Source organism: Macaca thibetana, chromosome 7, assembly GCF_024542745.1.
Source record: "Macaca thibetana thibetana isolate TM-01 chromosome 7, ASM2454274v1, whole genome shotgun sequence".
Taxonomy (NCBI): Eukaryota; Metazoa; Chordata; class Mammalia; order Primates; family Cercopithecidae; genus Macaca; species Macaca thibetana.
In genome coordinates, this window is record NC_065584.1 from 2705557 (window position 1) to 2724257 (window position 18701).

Below are 18701 nucleotides of genomic sequence, written 5' to 3' on the forward strand. Positions count from 1 at the left end.
AAGAAGGTTGGCCAGCCCATAACAATGCCTAATAACGGGTGTGCCCCAAGGGTGTTCAACGAGCACCAGGTAGGACAGCCAGCCTCCCTGGAGGGGCACTTTGCAGCCCCCACACTGCGGCCCCGGCTTCACCTTGAGCCTTTTGAGTTGGCCTTCAATGTCTATTTCCAGGGTGGGGAACATCGACTGGTGCTGGTGGGCCAGGTTCTTGAATCTGCACAAGGGACAGTCATTGTCACCCCGTCACGGTCCACGCTGGTCCTCAGGGCCCTCCCCACTAGCCACAGACCCTTCTGGCAACCTCTCCCCATCCTCTCCCGGGACTGCAGATGGCTCAAGTACCTGGAGGAAAACTCATCGAAATCTGACAGGAGGTCGCAGATGCGGAGGCCCGTCCGGGCAGCTTTGGAAGAGTAGGTGGGTCCGATTCCCTTCTTGGTGGTGCCTATACTGAAAGATGAGGAGGGGGTGCCCATGAGAACCCAGGAGCCCCAAGGAGCTCAGGCATCCCACTGAGGCCATGACCCCCGCCGGCTCATGACTCCAGTGCTCACCATTGCCGCCTGTGTCTGGCTGAGCTGTGAGTGTGTGCAGTGTGGGTGTACGCACTCGCATGGATGTATGTACTGGTACGGTGTGTGCCTGTGTGTGGATGTGTGCACACGGAGTGTGTGCACGTGTGTGAGTGTATGTAGGTGTGGCTGTGTGTACTTTTGTGCATTTGCGTGGGTGTGTGGGCTTGTGCGGTGTGTGCACATGTGCATACCTGTGCGAGCATGCGTGGGCGTGTGGTGTGTATGTGAGAGCACGAGCGTGTGCCCTTGCCTGTGGAGAGTGTGAGTGGGTGTGTGATCACCTCTCTGGGGCAGGACACTCATCTGCTTCACTCCTGTGTCCTTGGCACATCTGAGGTTCTACTAAACTTTTTTAGTGTTCCTCATGTCCTCGCTGGGGCCTGTGTGGAGTCAGGAAAGGTGGTGGGTGTGACACGCTACGGTAGGGCTTATGCACTCCTGTGGGGGGCTGCGTGGCAGTGACAGCCAGCAAGGACAGTGTGCAACCCCAGAGAGAGACGGGCTGGCTCGTCCGGGGGTTGGGTGATGCACTGTGGAATTCTGACAGGTGCCATTCTCCAGGGGCTTTGAGTGGGTTGAGGTACCCTCCTCGTGCCCAGGACCAGACACACCCCACAGTCTGCCAGCTTGCGGGCCCAGAAGACTCCCTGAGGCTGAGGGTGTCCCGGCAGACTCACTTCTTCCCCTCTTGTGCCTGGCGCTGCACTTCCTGAAGTCCGTCGACAGCCTGGTGAAAATCGAACACTGGCGGGTGGGCCAGGTGAGGGCACCAGGGAACGGGAGAGAAGCAGAGGACAGATGTTTACACATGGAACTCACCTCCTGCCGGCCTGAGTCTCCTGGGAAGGGGGTGGTCGAGATTTCAGAGAGGACAAACTGGGGTGTGACCATGAGTGTCTGGGGCTCAGTTTCCCCATCTGCAAATGGGCTAGGGATCCCTGACCCAGCTCCCACCTTGAAGCTCTTTAAAAAGGATAACGTACAAGCTAACGGAGCCATGTGGAACAAGAAGGCCTTGGGGACTTCCCTGATCTTGGTGGCCGTGGAGGAGCAGGGCCGGCTGGCAATGGTGGGGGCAGGAGGGGCTGTTCCCTGTACCCCAGTGGGAAACGTACCAAGGTGGGCTCTGTCAGAGATGATGAGCCTCTTCTCCCACTCCTTCAGGCCTGCGGGGACACGGCACGCAGGTGGGTCAGTGTTCACTGCAGCTCACACATGAGAGGCCAAGGCTGGGCTAGCTCGCCCGGCTCCCATCCGGGTAAGGCATGTGGGGGCCGACAGGGCCACCTCTGTTGCACAGCAAGCAGCAGGCCTGCCCCTCGTTGCCTGCTCCCCAGCTGAGGCTCCCGGACCCTCACTCCACCCCCCGCCGGGATGCCCACTCTCATGCCTGCAGGCTTCACCCCTCCGGGCTGGGGAGCCGGAGCTGGTGTGAGTGCCTGGCCTTCCTCCCTACCTGCAGCCACTCTGAAGGTGACCTGCCCCCTCAGGGCCTCAGTCTGGGTACCCCCTGGTGCCCATGTCCCCAGAATCACATTCTCCTTGCTCTTTTCACACCCATCCTGCCCTTGAACGTGAGGCTGGAGCTCAGCGTCCTCCCAGACCCACTCAGGCTGCTGTCTGTCCCTACCCACACTAGGTCTGCCTTGCCCACACCCCCAGCTGGTGGGTCTCGCTCACTGCCTGCAGGCCTCTGTGTGCCTGGCCAGATGCTCCTCAGAGCCCCCAGGAGCCACATCCTTCCCTGCAGGCATAATTAGCCCAGCAGTCCCCACTTCCCCCTGGGTGTCTGGTCCAGGTCCCTGGCTCCTTCCCAGACTTCCTGACCTGAGTCTGCAGGTGCTACCTGGCCCTGTGATGCCAAGGCCGCCAGCGTCTGAGGCCTCGGGGTTGCCTGGCTCACTCGTTTTCTGCACAGGTAGAGCCAGTGATGAGCTGAGCCAACTGTGTTGGGAACCCACCCCCGCCAGTCCCCTCCGAGGGAGAAACCCTCAGAGAGGCTCCAGCCAACACAACCTCTCAGGGCACCGTGTCTGGGACAGGGCAAGTCTGCAGGAGCTTGGACTTACCTTTCTTTTCATTCTTCTCTGCTTCCTCAAACAAGCCCGGCAAGTGGATGACCACCCCGTTGCCTGCATGAGAGACAGAGGCATGAGACAAGAGTTGTGTCCCAGACATTGGAAAACGTACATTAAGAACAGCATGAAGTGAATGGGTACAGTGGCTCATGCCTGTAATCCTGGCACTTTGGGAGGCTGAGGCAGGAGGATCCCTTGAGGTCAGGAGTTCAAAACCAGCCTGGCCCACATGGTGAAACCCCGTCTCTACTAAAAAAAAAAAAAAAAAAAAAAAAAAAAAAATCTGGGAATGGTAGTGCATGCCTGTAATCCCAGCTACTGGGGAGGCTGAGGCAGGAGAATCACTTGAACCTGGGAGGCAGAGGTTGCAGTGAGCTGAGATCCTGCCACTGAACTCTGGGTGACAGAGTGAGACTGTCTCAAAAAACAAACAAACAAACAAACAAACAAACAAACAAACAAAAAAACCAGCATGAAATGGGCACACCTATGTTCACAGCAGCATTATTCACAGTAGCCAAGAGCTATCCATTGACAGATGAATGGATAAGCAGAACATCGTCTATCCATATGATGGAAAAGTATTCAGCCTTAAAGTAGGAAGGAAATACTGACACAGGCTGCAACGTGGAGGGGCCTCGAAGACATGATGCTGAGTGAAATAAGGCAGTTACAAATGGACACAAACAGGATGATTCCGCTTATATGAGGCCCCTGGAAGAGTCAAATTCATAGAGATAGAAAGTAGAATGGGAGGCACCAGGGGCTGGGAGAGGGAGACTGGGGAGTTGTTTGATGTTTCAGCATTTCAGTGTGTGAAGATAAGAAAGTTCTGGAGGTGGATGGTGGTGATGGTTGCAAAACAATCACATTCCTTGGTATTTATTTATTTATTTATTTATTTTTTATTTTTTTTTTTTTTGAGACGGAGTCTCACGCTGTTGCCCAGGCTGGAGTGCAGTGGCGCGATCTCAGCTCACTGCAAGCTCCGCCTCCTGGGTTCACGCCATTCTCCTGCCTCAGCCTCCTGAGTAGCTAGGACTACAGGCGCCCGCCACCGCGCCCGGCTAATTTTTTTGTATTTTTAGTAGAGACGGGGTTTCACTGTGGTCTCGATCTCCTGACCTTGTGATCCGCCCGCCTCGGCCTCCCAAAGTGCTGGGATTACAGGCTTGAGCCACCGCGCCCGGCCTCCTTGGTATTTAAGGAGCTGAAAATTGATGTCCCCGCAGAAACCTGCACGTGGATGTTTAGAAGCTCTATTCATAATCGCCGGAACTCGGCAGCAGTCAAGAGGCCCGTCAGTAAACAAAAGGAGAAGTCAGCGGTGGTCCCTCCAGACAGTGGAGTATTATTCAACACTGAAAACAAATGAGCTATCAAGCCGTGAAAAGACGTAGATGAAAGTTAAATGCATATTACTGAGTGGAAGAAGCCAATCTGAAAAGGCAACATACTGTACAATTCCAACTCCAAGATTCTGAAAAAGGCAAAACTACGGAGACCGCGTGAGTGGCTGCCGAGGGTTGAGGAGGGAGAGATGAACGGGTTGAGCTCGGAGGTTTTTAGGACAGTGAAAAAAGTCTGTATGATACTCTGGTGGCAGATACACAGCATACATTTGTCCAAACTGGCAGAATGTACAGCACCAAGTGTGAACCCTAAGGTGACTATGGACGCTGGGTGATGGTGATGTGTCAGTGCAGGTCCATTGATTGTAACAAATGCACCACTCTGGTGGGGCATGGCGGCTCTTGCCTATAATCCTAACATTTTGCGATGCTGAGGCAGGAGGATCACTTGAGGCCAGGAGTTGGAGACCAGCCTGGGCAACATAGCAAGACTCCCATTTCTTAAAAAAAAAAAAAAATGCATATATGTACTAGCTGAGTGTGGTGGCACAAGCCTGTAGTCCTGGCTACTTGGGAGACTGAGGCAGGAGGATCCCTTGGGCCCAGTAGGTTGAGGCTGCAGTGAGCTAGGACTGTGCCATTGCACTCCAGCCTGAGTGACACAGCAAGACCCTGTCTCAAAACAAAAAACAAAACACAAATATACCCCTGAGCTCTAAACCCTTTGCTTGAAGACGAAGCCCTTCAGGTCCCCCTGCTGCCTCTCCAAGGAGCCCCTTTCCCTTTGCCAGTTCCCGCTGAGGCTGGCCATGGCACAGGCTCAGCTGAAGGAGACAGGACTTCAGTCCAGACAAGAGTGACCTGGAGTCTACGTAAGCCACGGTGAGCACAAAAGGTCACCCAAATGCCACGGCATCCTAAAATAAACACGTGGCAGAGGCCCGGAGTGTCGCAAGCTGAGGGTGTCTGTGTGAGCCCTGGCACGTCCTGCCACTTGCTAAGCGGTGCCTCCTTGGCCTTGTTTCCCGCCATGTGGGGCCCAGGGCTGGGCAGGACGGGGCTGGCGGCTGGAGAAGGCTTCCTGCAGCACAACCGGGAGCGGCCAGCCAGTGCTACTGCCCAGTCTGCCAGGGCCAGGGGCTCCCGCGACATGGCGGGCAGGCCACCTCACTGCTTAGGGCCTTCCTGCTGTGAACTAGGGACCGTCCCCACACTGTCCTAACTCCACCGCTGGGAGGGCCAGGGACTGGGTCTGCACCCAAGGGGACGGTCTTGGGTGAGTCACTCCAGCTCAGCCCCTGATCACACATGGCCCCTGCGGCAGCCACCTCTGCTCTATCTTCCTCCCGCTGCTCACATTCGACGGGCTCAGGCCTATGCCATATGCTGGGCACACACCTGAGGCGCCCGAGCCCCCACTTCCTGACAGGCTGAGAAGGGGTCAGATACGTCAGAAGGATGGCCTTGCTGTAGTCTGGAAAGAGCTGGAAGGGAAAGTACAAGAAGGGGCCTGGCTGGCTTGGCCACTGGGATCAGGAAAAGCTTCTCTGAGCAAGGGGGTCTTGGGCTGAGAGCTGAGGCCAGGGTGCACAGTGCAGGCTTCTGACCGAGAGAGGGAGGGAAAGAGAGCCACGGAACCCTGGGGGCAGAGGTGGCTCGCCTCTCGGAGCACTGAGTGGTCACCCGTGGCTGCAGTGAAGTCCACAGGGAGGGGCTGTGTCCGGACCCAGGAGGGGGCAGGCGATGTAGAAGGAGGTCCCTCTGCAGCATGGACTGGGAAGGGGCTGGAACCAGGCCTGCCAGGTGGCCACAGCAGCCCAGGCAAGAGGACGGCCATAAGGCCAGGAAGGGCACGGCCTTGTCCACATAGCCTGGTCGCCGCGCAGCGAGAAGCCAGGCCTGTCGCAAGCACATGCTCACTCACAGGTATGCACATGCAGTCACAGGCACGTGGGCGTGTGGTCTCGCAGAGTGTGTGCACGCGAGGGATCAGGGATCAGGCACTCCCGCTCCTGCAGGTGGATGTGACTCTGCCCTCCTCCCATCAGCCCGGTGTCCTCTCAGCTGTGTTCCCAGCCCAGGGCTGGGCTATGCAGGTTTCTATGCACCAGTGCCTGGTGGGGCAGGTGGAGGCCAGGGTCCAGCCTCCTGCTAGAGCCGTCATCACCAGGCTCTGGTACCCTGTACCCCTGCGAGTGGGGATCCTGGGCTGGCTGACACCCCCTTTCCTGCTCACATACAGGTGGGGGCAGGGTACTCACCAATGAAGGACACAGCCTTGGTGTTGATGATGCCGCTGGGCAGTAGGTGGAAGTCATACTCCTTCCCATCCACCACCACCGTGTGGCCAGCGTTGTTGCCCCCCTGGAACAGAAACCTGGCTGAGCTGAAGGCACTTGGGTACTGAGGACCCCCCGGACATGGACTGACCCACAGGGGCTTCCCCTGTCTCTGCAGGGCACTGCTCTTGGATTTTGGGGTGCCTGGCTCGGTGGCCAGCTCTGCTGCGTCTGTGCAGGACTGGGATGTGAGCATCCTGCACCATGCAAGGAGTGCAGCCGTTTGGTCAGGGTCCTATGTTAGAAGGGTCTGGCCCAGGCTGGTGCCAACACCTCCAGGTGGCTTGGTACAGGTCTCTGCAGCTGCAGGGCCCGCTCTGGAGCTCGCTCCTTTCATGCAGGAGTGAGGGCCCAACCCTTCCGCAGAGCATGAATTCAGCCCCCGCCACAGCCCAACCTGCCCTCACCCTCTTTAGCAGGGACCCTTCCCTTTGAGCAGGCACCTCCCATCTAAAATGAAAAGGCAAAAGCTGTTCTGAGCCAGCCCTGTTCTGGGGAACACCCAGCCACAGGCTCCCCTCTCTGGGGGACTCCTGCTGCCGGTGGGGAGAGGGCCTGGGACTAGGATGTGCAGACTCCATCCCCTCCTGCCAGGAGATAGCCACATGACACAAGCAGACTGTGCCACTGCCCTGGACGCCACTGCCTTAGGCTCCCAAAGGGCCTCTTGTGCCAGTGGAAGCTGGAGATAAAGTAGGGACCCTCTCCAGGTGGGGCAACAACCAAAGCCCTCCTGCCTTTTGCTTGGCTCTGCTTAGCAGGGCACAGGTCCAGTGGGTGTCCGCTGCTGCCCCCACCCTCTGCTCCTGCAGGCCAGGTGGGCTGGTGGCATGACGATTGCAGGGACACTCCAGCCCCAAGGCACAGCTCATAGGGCTCCCCTACATGTAGGCAGGAGTCCCCGCTTCACAGCTGAGGAAGGGGCAGCATCTCTGATGCCCCACGATGGCCCATTGCCCCTGAAGCCAGGCCCCCACCAATGGCAAGGGGTGTCCCTCCAGCACCTTTTGGTCTTCATGCCACCATAAGACACCCGTGTAGGCCAGGTGTGGCAGAGCCTGGAGGGAGCCCCAGAAGCTCTCTGCCCCACGAGAGAAGGCCAGGTCTCCAGCCCCACTTCCGGCCAGCCACGGGATGGCATGGGGGACCCTCCCTGTTGCCCTCTCTCCTTGAGCTCCACCTGGAAGGTGAGCAGGGTTCCGGTGGGGTGCTGGAGGACACACACAGATACCCTGACCCACAGACTGGTCTGGCCTTTCCTTCACTACTGCCCTTTTGGGGCCCACTCTGTCCCCAGGACTCCAGAGCCCAGATCTAGCCCCACCTTCCTGCCTCACCTCCCAGCAGAAAAGCCCTCAACTTGTCTACCCATGAGGGATCCTCCCAGCCACACTGCACTGCTCTCTGCCCAGCAGAGGGGTCTCAGCTCCCCTCCCACCCTCACATGCCTGGCAGTGGGGTGTCCCACATAGTCTTTCCTGCCTGCCCAGGCAGGACCCTCAGTGACGGCGGCCCCCTCCCTCTGCACTAGCTCCTCATGATGCATCTGGACAAGATTTACATGGAAAGAGCCCTGGCGGCTGGTGCCAGGGCAACCCTGGGGACAGAGGGAGGGCAGATCCGGAGATGCCAGGCAGGGCGCTCGCCCTCCTGGGACCTAACGTCACACATCGGGAGATTAGGCAGCACTCAGAGCCCTGAGGCCCCTTCCCAGGGCAGGAGTCCTCACCCCCACGCCCCGACTTCTGCCTGCCCTGCCTGGCTGGGCCCAGTCCTTGCAGGAAACCAGTTCAGGACAGTGGCTCTGGGCAGGGCGGTGCTGGGTGAACTGGGTGGGGATCCTGGGAGGTGGAGAGATGCAGGAAGCCTGGTGGCAGGAGGGAGGGTGATCTGAGGGCACCTGGAGGCTCTGGGGGAGCTAATGCTGCCAGGCGCCGAGGCAGGGTGGAGGTGGAAGGTCAGGGCACTTCCACAGCCTGGGCGGATGGGCGGGGCTCTCAGCCTGTGCCGCTCAGCAGACCCTGAGTCAGCCCTGGGCGTGCAGGTTCAGTCCATCGGGACGGGGCAGGCCCTGGCGTGACTGGAACAGACTCTGGGTTTGGGGGTCACTGCACCCTCCTGGGGACCCCCACCCTTACTCTGTCCTTGCCTTGGCACATACGTGGTGTGGTAATTCCTCTCCGTGGGGGTCACAGAGTAGGTTCACGCCCACGATTGCATCTGCTGCCTTTTGGGGGCAGTCAGGGGTGAGGTCTCTGAGGACAGGTAGGGAAACGGAGATAAGGGAAGCCTATCCCTTGTACAAAGCCCCGCCTGGGGTGGGCAGGCCTCGAGGGATGACCTGGCAGTCAGGGCAAGTGCTGCCTGCCACGGCAGAGTGCCCAGAGCCCATGTCAGCAGGCCCAGGGACGCCCCGCTGGGCACACCCTGGCTCTGTTGGGGGCAACCACAGGCTCCTAGGGACAGGCGTGGCTTGTCGTGGGCCAGTGGGTGTCCGATGACCCCAGGGCCAGGGCCAGTGCCAGGCCACTCCCGGGAGCAGGAGCCAGCCCAGGACACTGAGCCTGAGGCCTGCTGACCCGCAGGCCCTCCCAGTTCTGGGGAGCCCAGGACGATGGCCCCGGAGAGACCCCAGTCTGTCCTCCCCATCACAGTTGAGGTCTCAGGATGTCAGGCTGCACAGGCACGTGGTGAGAGGTTGGGGACAAGAAGTCCTCCTGCCCTTCCTCCAGCTTCAGCCTGGGATTCCCACAGCAAAGGCGTCTGAGGAGGGCTGGACAAAGGGGGACAAAGGGAAGCTGGTACAGTCAGGCCGGGGCTCTGCACAAAGGTAGAGCCTTCAGGTCCAGGCCAGGGTCTGCCTTGCCATGGGAGCCACCAGCCAGGGCTGACCATGAGGCTGGCTGCTGAGGAGGGACCAAACATCAGGGCCAGCCCCGCCCTTCCTGGAGAGGCACTGGGACCTTCCCTTGGGGCTGCCTCGGGCTGCAGGTGGATGCCAGGCCCCTCAGCATGGTGTGCAGGGCAGTCGGGAGGCTGCTGCCCTCTCACAGGGCTTCCTCCTCTTGCACAGACGCACCGGTGCCTCCAGCCCCACCGGTCTCCTCCTCTCCTTTCCTGGCCCCTGCTGGCCCAGTAGATGGGTCTATGGATCCTGCCACAGGGGGCCTCTCAGGGTCTGCTTGTCCCAGGCAGCCCGGCCCTGAGCCCTAAGTCCTGTCACCATCCCCCCAGTGCTGAGCCCCCAGGGCAGCCGCGCTCACTCTGTCTTTCCTACCTCATGGAGATAAGTGATGGGCAGAAGAGCCAGGGTTGAGTGTGTGCCACAGGACAGCTCTGCTTAGGCATGGCTCCCACCACCGCCCCTCAGGCCAAGCTCCAGGGTCCTCATGTCCAGCTGGCAGGCCTCTCTCTGCCAGGCACCCCTCGGCTGCCCTGCTCCTCTAAAAGCAGAGCTGAGGCACCTGAGCTCAGGGAAGGCCATGGGCACATCCATCCTTCAGCCACCACTCAGGGTCCTCTAGGGGCTGCAGAATCCTGCATTTACCTAAGATGCCCACTGCTGCCCCTACAGGTGGAGAGGAAGCCCAGGCCTGTTGCTCCTAGGAAAGGAGCCCCCTGCATGGCCAATGGGCTGAGCCACATGCTGTGAGCTGCCATGGGCGGTCACCCATGTTGCACACTGCACAACTCTGGGGGGTGCTGTCACAGAGCCATGGCATGAATGATGGCCCCTAGAGGTATAGCAGCTGCAGGGACACATCATGCCACCTTTCCACTGTTTGCCAGGTAAGGGACGGTAGATTAAGGTACGCCCCCAACTCTCAGAAGCACAGTGAGGCAAGGGTGCAAGTGAGAGAGAAGATACAAAGATGGACGGTGCAGAACACCTGCCTTGAGTGACCTGTACCCACAGGCTCAGATCAGGCTGGGGGCCCAGAGTTAGGGGTACCCAGGGAGCCTGGTGGCCCCCTGGCACTTTCTACCTGCCTCCAGGTTTCTCCTGGGGTCTTCCCCTCTGTGGTGGAGCCTTGGGTCAGGACACTGGAGTCTCCTCTACCACTCTCTGCCTAGTCTGGCTGGTCACTCAAAGTCCCTAGGGGACATCCCTGCCAGCTGCCTCCCTGGTGGCAGGGAGTTCAGGAAAAGAGGCTGTCTCCATACTGGACGAGGGAAGAGGGGACAAGGCGCACTCAGGAACCAGACACAGCTCTGACCCCTGCTTTGTCCCTGTGGGTCTAGCCAACTCACCCCTCTGGGGGCCAGGGAAGGCACGGCCCTGTGGCCAGCCCTGTCCCCACTGCCCCACTCAGGACCCTCCCCTCCAGGAGGCTGTGCGCACCCTCAGACCACCCACAGCACATCTCAGGGCCGCTCCTCAGTCCTCCCACCATTGCTGCTCCCTCCAGGCATTTTATATATGTACCTATATTTATAAGTAAATATCTCTCTACATCTTTCTCCATATCATCTGACTATCTATAGTCTGCCAGGGCTGCCAAAACAAAATACACAGCCTGGACAGCTTCAACAATGGATTTTTTTTTTTTTTTTGGAGACATGGTCTCACTCTGTCACCCAGGTTGGTGTGCAATGGCGTGATCTTGGCTCATGGCAACCTCTGCCTCCTGGGTTCAAGCTGTTCTCCTACCTCACCCTCCTCAGTAGCTGGGATTACAGGCGCCTGCCACCATGCCCAGCTAATTTTTGTATTTTTAGTAGAGACTGGGTTTCACTTGGCCAGGCTGGTCTTGAACTCCTGACCTCAAGTGATCCACCCGCCTCAGCCTCCCAAAGTGCTGGAATTACAGATGTGAGCCACCGCACCCACCCGCTCCCCTCCAGGTGTTAAGGACCCTGCTCCTGCAGTCCTCCTGGGTAGGCAGGTGTGGCCTCCTGCATTTGACCTGTGGCTCCTCCAAGCCCTCTCCTCTCCCAGCGTCACCCTGGTTGGGCCTCCACAGGCACTGGGAAGGTGAGGTGTGGGCTGAGCTGGCGTGGAGTGGCCACTCAGTAGCTGGGGACTCCTTGGAGGCAGCCAGGGGAGGGCTGTGCTGTGACCTGGGGCTGGGCTGAGGGGCAGGGCCAGTTCCAGGGGCCTCTGCCCACCTCCTTGCCTCTGGGTTGCCACCCCGCAGCTCCTCCCCACCACGCCGGCGCCACGCTCCTCCCCACCACGCCGGCGCCACGCTCCTCCCCACCATGCCGACGCCACGCTGCTGACACCTGCAAGGCCTCTCCACACACAGGCTTTGTCCTTGCTCCTCACCTCCACACTGCCCAGATGGCGCATGCCCTGCCCCTGCACTGAGCTTGTCACCTGCACATGTCCCAGCCTTGCCCTCCAGCCATCGTCCTGCTCCTGTCCACCCCGTCCCTAAACCCTTGGGATGCCACCTGCCATCTGCCTGGCTTGGGGGCTGTCCATTGACCTTTGACCTGCCAGGGCCCCCTCCACTCCCGGCCCACTTGGCCACTGCCCTGCAGTCCACAGGCCCCTTAATGCCATGGATGACTCCTCTGGCCACAGCGTCTGCTTGGCCCAGTGTTCCCAAGGAGGCCCCTTTCTCTCCTGCGATGCAGCTCCCATCGTCAGCCCTACCTGCAACAGCACCTGGGACGAGGCTTGCTACCTCCCATGCTCCAGAGCCTTCTCCCCACAGCATTAGCGGACTACATCTCTGACGGTGCCATGCCCCAACGCCACTGCACTCTACCCGCTTCCCCCTCAGCCCTAGCTGTGCCAGGCCCATGCTATACCACCTCCTGGTTAAGCTCTCATGCAGGCTTGGGGAGGAGGGGACAGTGGAGTGGTTGTTTGCACCTCTGCCCCTGGAATGGGAGCAACCAGCTCTCCTGCCTCTGTGTCCATCCCCAGCCCCGGCCCAGGGCCTGGCTGTCAGCGAGCTCACGCCAGACAGTGAAGCGAGCAGAGTGGCGAGCGCCGGGGGAGGCCGACGGTGCTTCTCAGAGGCTGTGAGGCTCCTGGGGCCCAACCTCTTGGCACTGGCACCCAATGGCAGTTTGTATGACAACTATGCCCGGCACAGAGCAAGGGGCCCTGGCGCCCAGTGTGCACGCACCTGTGACTACCAGTGTGGTGCGGTGGGTTCAGCCACTTACACTGTTTCACTCCCTTCTGGGCTGTGCTTGCAGGCTCCCACCGTTCACTCATTTCTTCAGCCCAAAGGAATTGTTCTCTGCCCCTTTTGGTAGTGGGGTGAGGCCTGGGACAGAACCGACAGAACCTGGGACAGGCCTGGGACAGAAATGCAGGTCTCGGCTGCCTGGGACTGGTGTTCCCGCAATGAGGCAGGGCTGTGTTTAACTGCAGGGACCCTCTGTCCTGGAGCCATGGCCCAGTGACCAGCACCATCACCAGTGCAGAGGTGGGGTAGGGGAAGACCCCTTTCTAGAAGCAGCCCCAGGCACTCCCTGGCCAAGGCAGCTGCCCCTCCGACTCCCAGAAGGTCTCTGGTGCACCCTGGAGCCTAAGGCAAAGCGTTACCTGATGGCCCCTTGGAGACAGCGCCCAGAGCCACGATAGCCACAGCACAGGGGCCCTCAATGCACAGGATGCCAGCTCCCACCTGGCGCTGCCACACCACAGAAGACACCGTGGGAACAGCCTGTGGTCTCACACCCCTGCATACATGGCCACAGCTTTCTGCCCCTGTCCGCCAGCTGGACACGGGCTCCAGCTAGAGCTGGAGGGCATGGGAGGCTGGGAGTGCACTATGGAGACCCAGGGCAGGCCCCTTCAGCCCATGTATTGGGCATGGCCAGACATAAACAGCCCAGTGCCCTGAGGTCTGCACTGCGGCAGAAGGACGGGGATTCTAAACCAGGCCAGGGCTCACCAGAGCCTTGTGGTCCTGGGCAGGGAGCCCAGTTATCCAGAGGAAGTAGCTTGGAGATGGAAGGAGGAACTAGGGGGTAAAGGCCAGGCACTGCCAGCCTGGGAACGGGGGTAGGGGAGGCCCAGCTGTGCCTGTCCTCAGCTGTCCAACTGAGGGGTACGAGCCGGACGTGCAGGCGGGGCACACAGGGGAAGGAAGCGCCATGGACATGAGGGAGGAAGCACAGGCGGAGGTGCCTGGGGACCCCTCGGAAGTAGGATGGGGTGTCCATGCCCAGAGAGGAGAGAGGGAACACAGGACCCCAGCACAGAGAGGCAGGCGACGTGATGTGGCCGCAGAGCAGGGAGGGCAGACCTGGCTCAGAGGAGACTCAGCCTGGAGGGGAGAGAGGCTCGGGAGCAGCCAGGGTAGCAGGCAAGGAGGAAGATGGCACAGTGGGGCCAGGGGGCATAGTGCAGCCTAACAGAGCCACCCTGGAGTGGAGGAAGGACGGCCCAGGTGTGAAGGTGGGGGTGTGGGCACGAGGTGGGGGATGCACAATATAGGCTCAGCCTGGAGAAGGGAGGCTGTCCAGGAAACAGGTCCTAAAGGTGGACTCAAGGCGAGAGACTGTGGGAGGCGAGGACACTCTCAGGGGCCCCCAGGTGCACTCTGACCACAGGCCCCAAACGACCAGGATGGGAAAAGAATGAGGCGAGCCGTGCAGGGCTTTGGGCAGCCCCAGATCACCTCTGGGCAGGGTGGAAAGTCCATGTCCAGGGTGAGCAAAGCAGCGACTCTTGCCAAGTGCCAGGAACCACCAGGGGGTTTGGGAGCTGGGCTCGAAGTGATGGCTCTGCTGGTGCAGGCGTCAGCAGAGGGCAGAGCCAGAGCCTGGGTGTGCAGAGGCTTGGGCAGCCAGGGAAGGAGCATAGCCAACACTCAGGGTGGCCCCAGGCCCAGGCGACCCTTCGGGGACCGGGGAGCAGAGCAGGCTGGTTGCCAGGGCTGGTAGCTTCAGCCCTCCTGGCAGCCAGCCTGTCTCCCAGATGCGGCCCAGCCCGCTCTGCCTACTGCATGCACTTTTACCACCTGGACCACTCCGCCCTTGCTCTGTCCTCTGCTCAGCCCCTCGAGGGAGAGGGCAAGGTTTGGCCTCCGTGCGCCTGGAAACCCCCATGTCGGGTACCTTCATCTGGCTTCAGGCATCCACACTCCAAGTAAGAAAAGAGGCAGTCTTCCCTGGGGAGATCCAGCCAGATCCTCACTCTGCCAGCCTCTGACGACATGGGGTGGTCAGACATGTATGCATAAGAACAGGGGAGATGCTGGGAGCCTGGTGGCAGGGGAAAGCCCCCACCGCTAAGAGGAGAGATGCACTGTGAGGTCGGGGATCACTGAGCATTCGCAGAGAGCCTGGGGCTGGGTCCCCAAAGAAGACAGGTCCCTGACCTTCCCTTTGCTGAGCAGCACCCCGCTGAGATCCAGCTCGGTCCCGCACTCACGGGTGGGGACAAAGGGCCAGGCCCTTGGCTATCATGGTGGGCACGTGGCACCCGTGGGGGCTCCAAGCATGGCAGTGACTCTCATTCCTCCGCACTTGAGCCTCCGTTCCCCTGTGAAGGAGCTCTTCAGGATGCTCCTGCCTCACTGGCTTTTGAGGAGGCTGGAGGGGGACAGCTGTGGGCTCCAGGGACAAACCTCTTTTATTCCCACCGGCTTGGAGAGCCAGGCGCTCTCTCAGGCTGTGGGGTGGCCCGAGTGTGGGATGGGCTCCAGCCTGCTGCGCCCTCCGTGCTCCTGTCTGCAGCTGCGAGTGAGCAGGGCTGTGGGGGGACAGGGCGGGGGCACAGCAGGGAGGGCCCGGATCCAGAACCACCTCCACAGCTGTGTGGAGCGGGCTGAACGCTTGTAGAGCAGCTGTGGCGGCCCCAGCCCGCCCTGCAGATGTGCACGGCGTCCACCAGAGCAGGCAGCTCATAGGGAGGGGCCTGGGCCTCACGGGAGCAGAGGTCTGAGGAGGGTGGGGAGCCGCGGCTGCCCCACGCTGAGGGCGCCCAGGAGGGTGAAGAGCGGTAGAGCGCTGGACACGCCCCCTGGCGGCCGGGGACGAGGTGGCGGGCAGAGGCAGCGTGGAGGGAGCCTGGGCGGAGGACCACCTCTAGGACCTGGGGGATCTCCGGAGCGAGAGACGAGCTTGCCTGCTGCTTAGGACGGAGAGCGAGTCGGGGAGGTCCCCCACCGTTCCAGGAAGAACTTTCTAGGAAGCCACAGTCCCTTCCGGCAGGATGGGCTCAGACAGCCCTGAGCCACGCAGGGTGCTGGGCTGACTCCCTTCTCTGACAGGGATCGTCGCGAGCCCCAGCCCTCCTCTCCGGAGCTCAGGAAGGAGGCCACAGAACCCGGAGAAGGGGCTGTGCAGGGGCCCTTGTTCCATTATTGGCAACAGCCCCAGGCGGACTCCAAACCCCAGACGCATGCGTCCCAAAGTAGACCCCTTTGTGCCTGGAGCTGTAAGTCAGCCCATGGGCAGCAGACTTGGCTGCCCTGGCATGGGGCAGGCAGCTCCAGGGTGGCAGCCGAGAGAGTGCCCAGTGTCCAGCTCAGTCAGAACAGATGGGGGCGCTGAGAGCAGCCGCGGGCTGTCAGAGGCCCCGCCCTCGGCCCTGGGGGACAAAGCGGGTCTGGCCTCGGTGGCACTGCCAGCCACCAGGTCACCCTGGCCAGAAGTCTGTGGCCCTCCCTCTCCCATGTCTGGCTAGGATTATCCCAAGCACCCTCCCTCAGGCCCGGCCCCAACTGCCCCCCCAGGACGGCCTGGCCCCCTTCCACCTCTGCCTCTCCTTGGCTGACTCACCGGGGTCAACCCCACCCAGCAGGCAGCTTTCACCCCCTCCACCACCTGCCGACCATGCGGGGAGCCAGCTAAGCCCTGTCCCAGACCCAGACAGGCCCCAGGTGATCACTGCAAATGAGGAAGGGGGGTGTCTCGAGGGTCCTAAAACCACCCTGGGGCTGGGTCCTCCGGTTCCCCCATGGAGGGTCCAGCGTCACGCCGATGGCATGCGCCACCCCCTGAGGATCGAGTGTCCCCAACTCAGCGACTTGTATTTATAGCTGTGCCCTGGCCCGCTGCCCAGATGGTGGAGGAGGGGTGGGTGGAGGGAGGGCGATGTGTGTGGGTCGGGGGTTGTGTGAGTGGTGCGTGTGCGTGCATGGGTGGGGTGGCCCTGGGAAAGGTGCTCCCGGAGGGAAGGCATCCAAGCGGGTGAGTGACCGGCCAGGGCATGGGAGGACAGGGGCCGTCTGGGTCCGGGGAGGGGGGCTCGCTGGGCGGTGGGGGAGGGACCCGGCGCCCCAGCCCGCACCTGGCAGCGGCTGATGATGTCGGCGTCCGTGGCCAGCAGGTCCACCACCTTGCCTTTGCCCTCGTCCCCCCACTGCGCGCCCAGCACCACCGTCACGCGGGAGCCGGTCGCCGCCGCCTCCTGCTGCAGCCGCCCCCGCTTGACGCCGCCCGCGCCGGGGGGCCGGTCGTTGGAGGCTCGGGTCCCGGACATGCTGGCTCGGCTCTTCCGCTGCGCTGGCCCGGCCCGGAGCCCGCCGCCGCCGGCGTCCGCGCCATTAAATGGAGCGGGGCCGGGGCAGGGGGCGGGCCGGGGGCGGGCCAGGGCGGGCGCAGTGACGCCCCGTTGACCTCCGGCCGCCAAATCCCCGCCCCTTCGCAGCCGCCCGGGAAGCCCAGTTGAGTCTCGAGCACTTTAGAGGTGAGGGGGCGCGTAGACCGACGGCCAGGCAGGCAGAGGGCCTGGGGCGCCCCACGACTTTGCCAACGGAGGCAGTTTCTCGCTAGGCCGTCGGGGACCAGGGCTTGTGCACCGCGACCTCACCCCGCCAGGCCCCTGCCGGGCCCAGGACTTCGGGGTTCCAGCAACTGCGGAGGTGGTCATCCCCTCTAGGGAAGGAGTGCGGTTTGCAAAAGGGGATCTGCGTCCTGCACCCCACCTGGAGGGTCCGCACTCTCGGGGAGCGCACCTGCCCCGCGCGGAACCCCGAGTCCCCTGGGCGCGCGCGCGCCCTCTGGCGGCCGCGAAGAGCCGCGCAGCTCGTGTGTCCCAGCAACTGCCCGCACCTCGGCCCCACGGCAGGGGCCCCGCGTCCTGCCCGGGAGCGCTGTGGCTCGGGCCTGGCTGTAGCGAGCAGGCGGGCTCCAGCATGGAGCTCCGGCCCTCAGCACCCAAGTCTGGGGTAAAGGGACCCATGCTGTCAGCGTCACCTGGCTGGCATGGGAGCAACACCCAGGGATGCACACCAACGTGGGGCCCAGGTTTCCAAGAGGCCCCACCCCAGACCTTCCCGTCCCAGCCTGTGGAGGGACCAGGCCACAGAAGGAGGCGATGGTCTGCGAGGCTCCCGTGTTCCCGGCTGGTTGTCCTGTCTCGCCTATCCCGCCCCACCCTCCCAAGTGGATGAGGCTTGGAGGAAGCCAGCCCTGGTGGCCAGGAGAAGCGTCCTGGGGCCCCGGGGGAAGAACGGAGAATCAGGCTCTTGCTTCAGAGCAGGGAGGCGGGGCCCTTGGTTCCCTCCCTGAGGGCTCTCAGTTGCCAAAGAGCCTAGAGCCACGAGGCTCCTTGGGCTCAGCGCAATTCCAAGGCTAGTGACAGGGAGTCCATGGAGACACTCCCTATGAGGAAGGAGTGGAGCTTGGGCCTGTCACAGCAAAGGTCGCTCACAATGAGTTAGTGATTCAGGTGCAGCCAAGGACACCACTGCCCACCCTTGCCTTCAGTCTCCCCACCCCTCCTCTCTGGGCGCCTAACCCTGCCCCAGCCTGGGGGAGAGGGGCTGTTCAAAACCTGGCCTCCCACCCCCTGCACCCATGTCCCCAGTCCCCTCTTCTTCCACTGGGCACACTGATGCTTCCTCTCCCTCAGCATCCTCGCGGGGAAAATGCCACTGTGTGGGTTCCAAGCAGTCAGTGCGGCCTCGGTGGAAAGGCAGAGTCTTCATGCATGAACTTCCCAGTGCCACCCTGGCGGTGACAGTGCCACCCTGGGGGTGACAGCTGGTGTCACTAAGCAGACTACCGCCCCCAGCTTGGGAAGGGGCTGGAGCAGGGCTGGAGGGCTCCGAGGTTTGGCAGAACCTGGAGCCTTCTGAGAAGGGGCTGCACCCAAGGGTGGGACAGTGGGTCTGGGCGTGTCAAGGAGGGAATTTGGGGCACAGCAGATAGCTGTGCAGGTAGGGAAGAGGCAGACTGCAGCAGGAGAAACCAAGAGGGTCACTGGAGGTTTGTTTCCAGATGAGAGAAACTGACAGTTTTAAATGCCCACCAGGAACCACAAAGTCCCATCAGACAAGGGGGTGCTCCCAAGGCCTGGCAGGGCCACCAGCTCTGAGCCCTTCCTGGGGACACTTGGGGCTCTGGGCTAGCAGATGTCAGACAGAGGCTTGGGGGACTGGGGGACATGCTAGACCACCTCACTAAGGGGGCTTGGACTGACCCTGCAGAGGCGAA

At 61.5% G+C, this 18701-nt stretch overlaps 3 protein-coding genes across 5 annotated transcripts in view; 1 reads left to right on the forward strand and 2 right to left on the reverse strand.

Annotated features, from left to right (window-relative positions):
• Positions 1 to 18701, reverse strand: part of SIVA1 (SIVA1 apoptosis inducing factor) — a 692134-nt gene that overhangs the window by 17019 nt on the left and 656414 nt on the right. The window contains exon 1 of one of the 2 annotated variants that reach the window (XM_050798449.1): positions 10159 to 10177. The exons of the other annotated variant lie outside the window; for it this stretch is intronic. The gene's annotated coding sequence lies outside the window, so the exon portion shown is untranslated. Of the gene's footprint in view, positions 1 to 10158; positions 10178 to 18701 lie in introns of those variants that run through there. 2 annotated transcript variants of the gene reach the window in all.
• The window catches only part of ADSS1 (adenylosuccinate synthase 1), a 251931-nt gene that overhangs the window by 5962 nt on the left and 227268 nt on the right, over positions 1 to 18701 (reverse strand). Inside the window, exons 2-8 of the mRNA XM_050798419.1 lie at positions 16552 to 16785; positions 6267 to 6369; positions 2645 to 2707; positions 1691 to 1741; positions 1253 to 1319; positions 343 to 450; positions 133 to 214 (exon numbers count right to left, since the gene is read on the reverse strand). Coding sequence (XP_050654376.1) covers positions 133 to 214; positions 343 to 450; positions 1253 to 1319; positions 1691 to 1741; positions 2645 to 2707; positions 6267 to 6369; positions 16552 to 16743 — 666 coding nt within the window. The 5' untranslated portion in view covers positions 16744 to 16785. The remainder of the gene's footprint in view (positions 1 to 132; positions 215 to 342; positions 451 to 1252; positions 1320 to 1690; positions 1742 to 2644; positions 2708 to 6266; positions 6370 to 16551; positions 16786 to 18701) is intronic.
• ATP5MJ (ATP synthase membrane subunit j) overlaps positions 14503 to 18701 on the forward strand; it is an 819915-nt gene continuing 815716 nt past the window's right edge. Inside the window, exon 1 of one of the 2 annotated variants that reach the window (XM_050798493.1) lies at positions 14503 to 14506. The gene's annotated coding sequence lies outside the window, so the exon portion shown is untranslated. Of the gene's footprint in view, positions 14507 to 15015; positions 15020 to 18701 lie in introns of those variants that run through there. The other variant, XM_050798505.1, reaches the window with a different exon arrangement.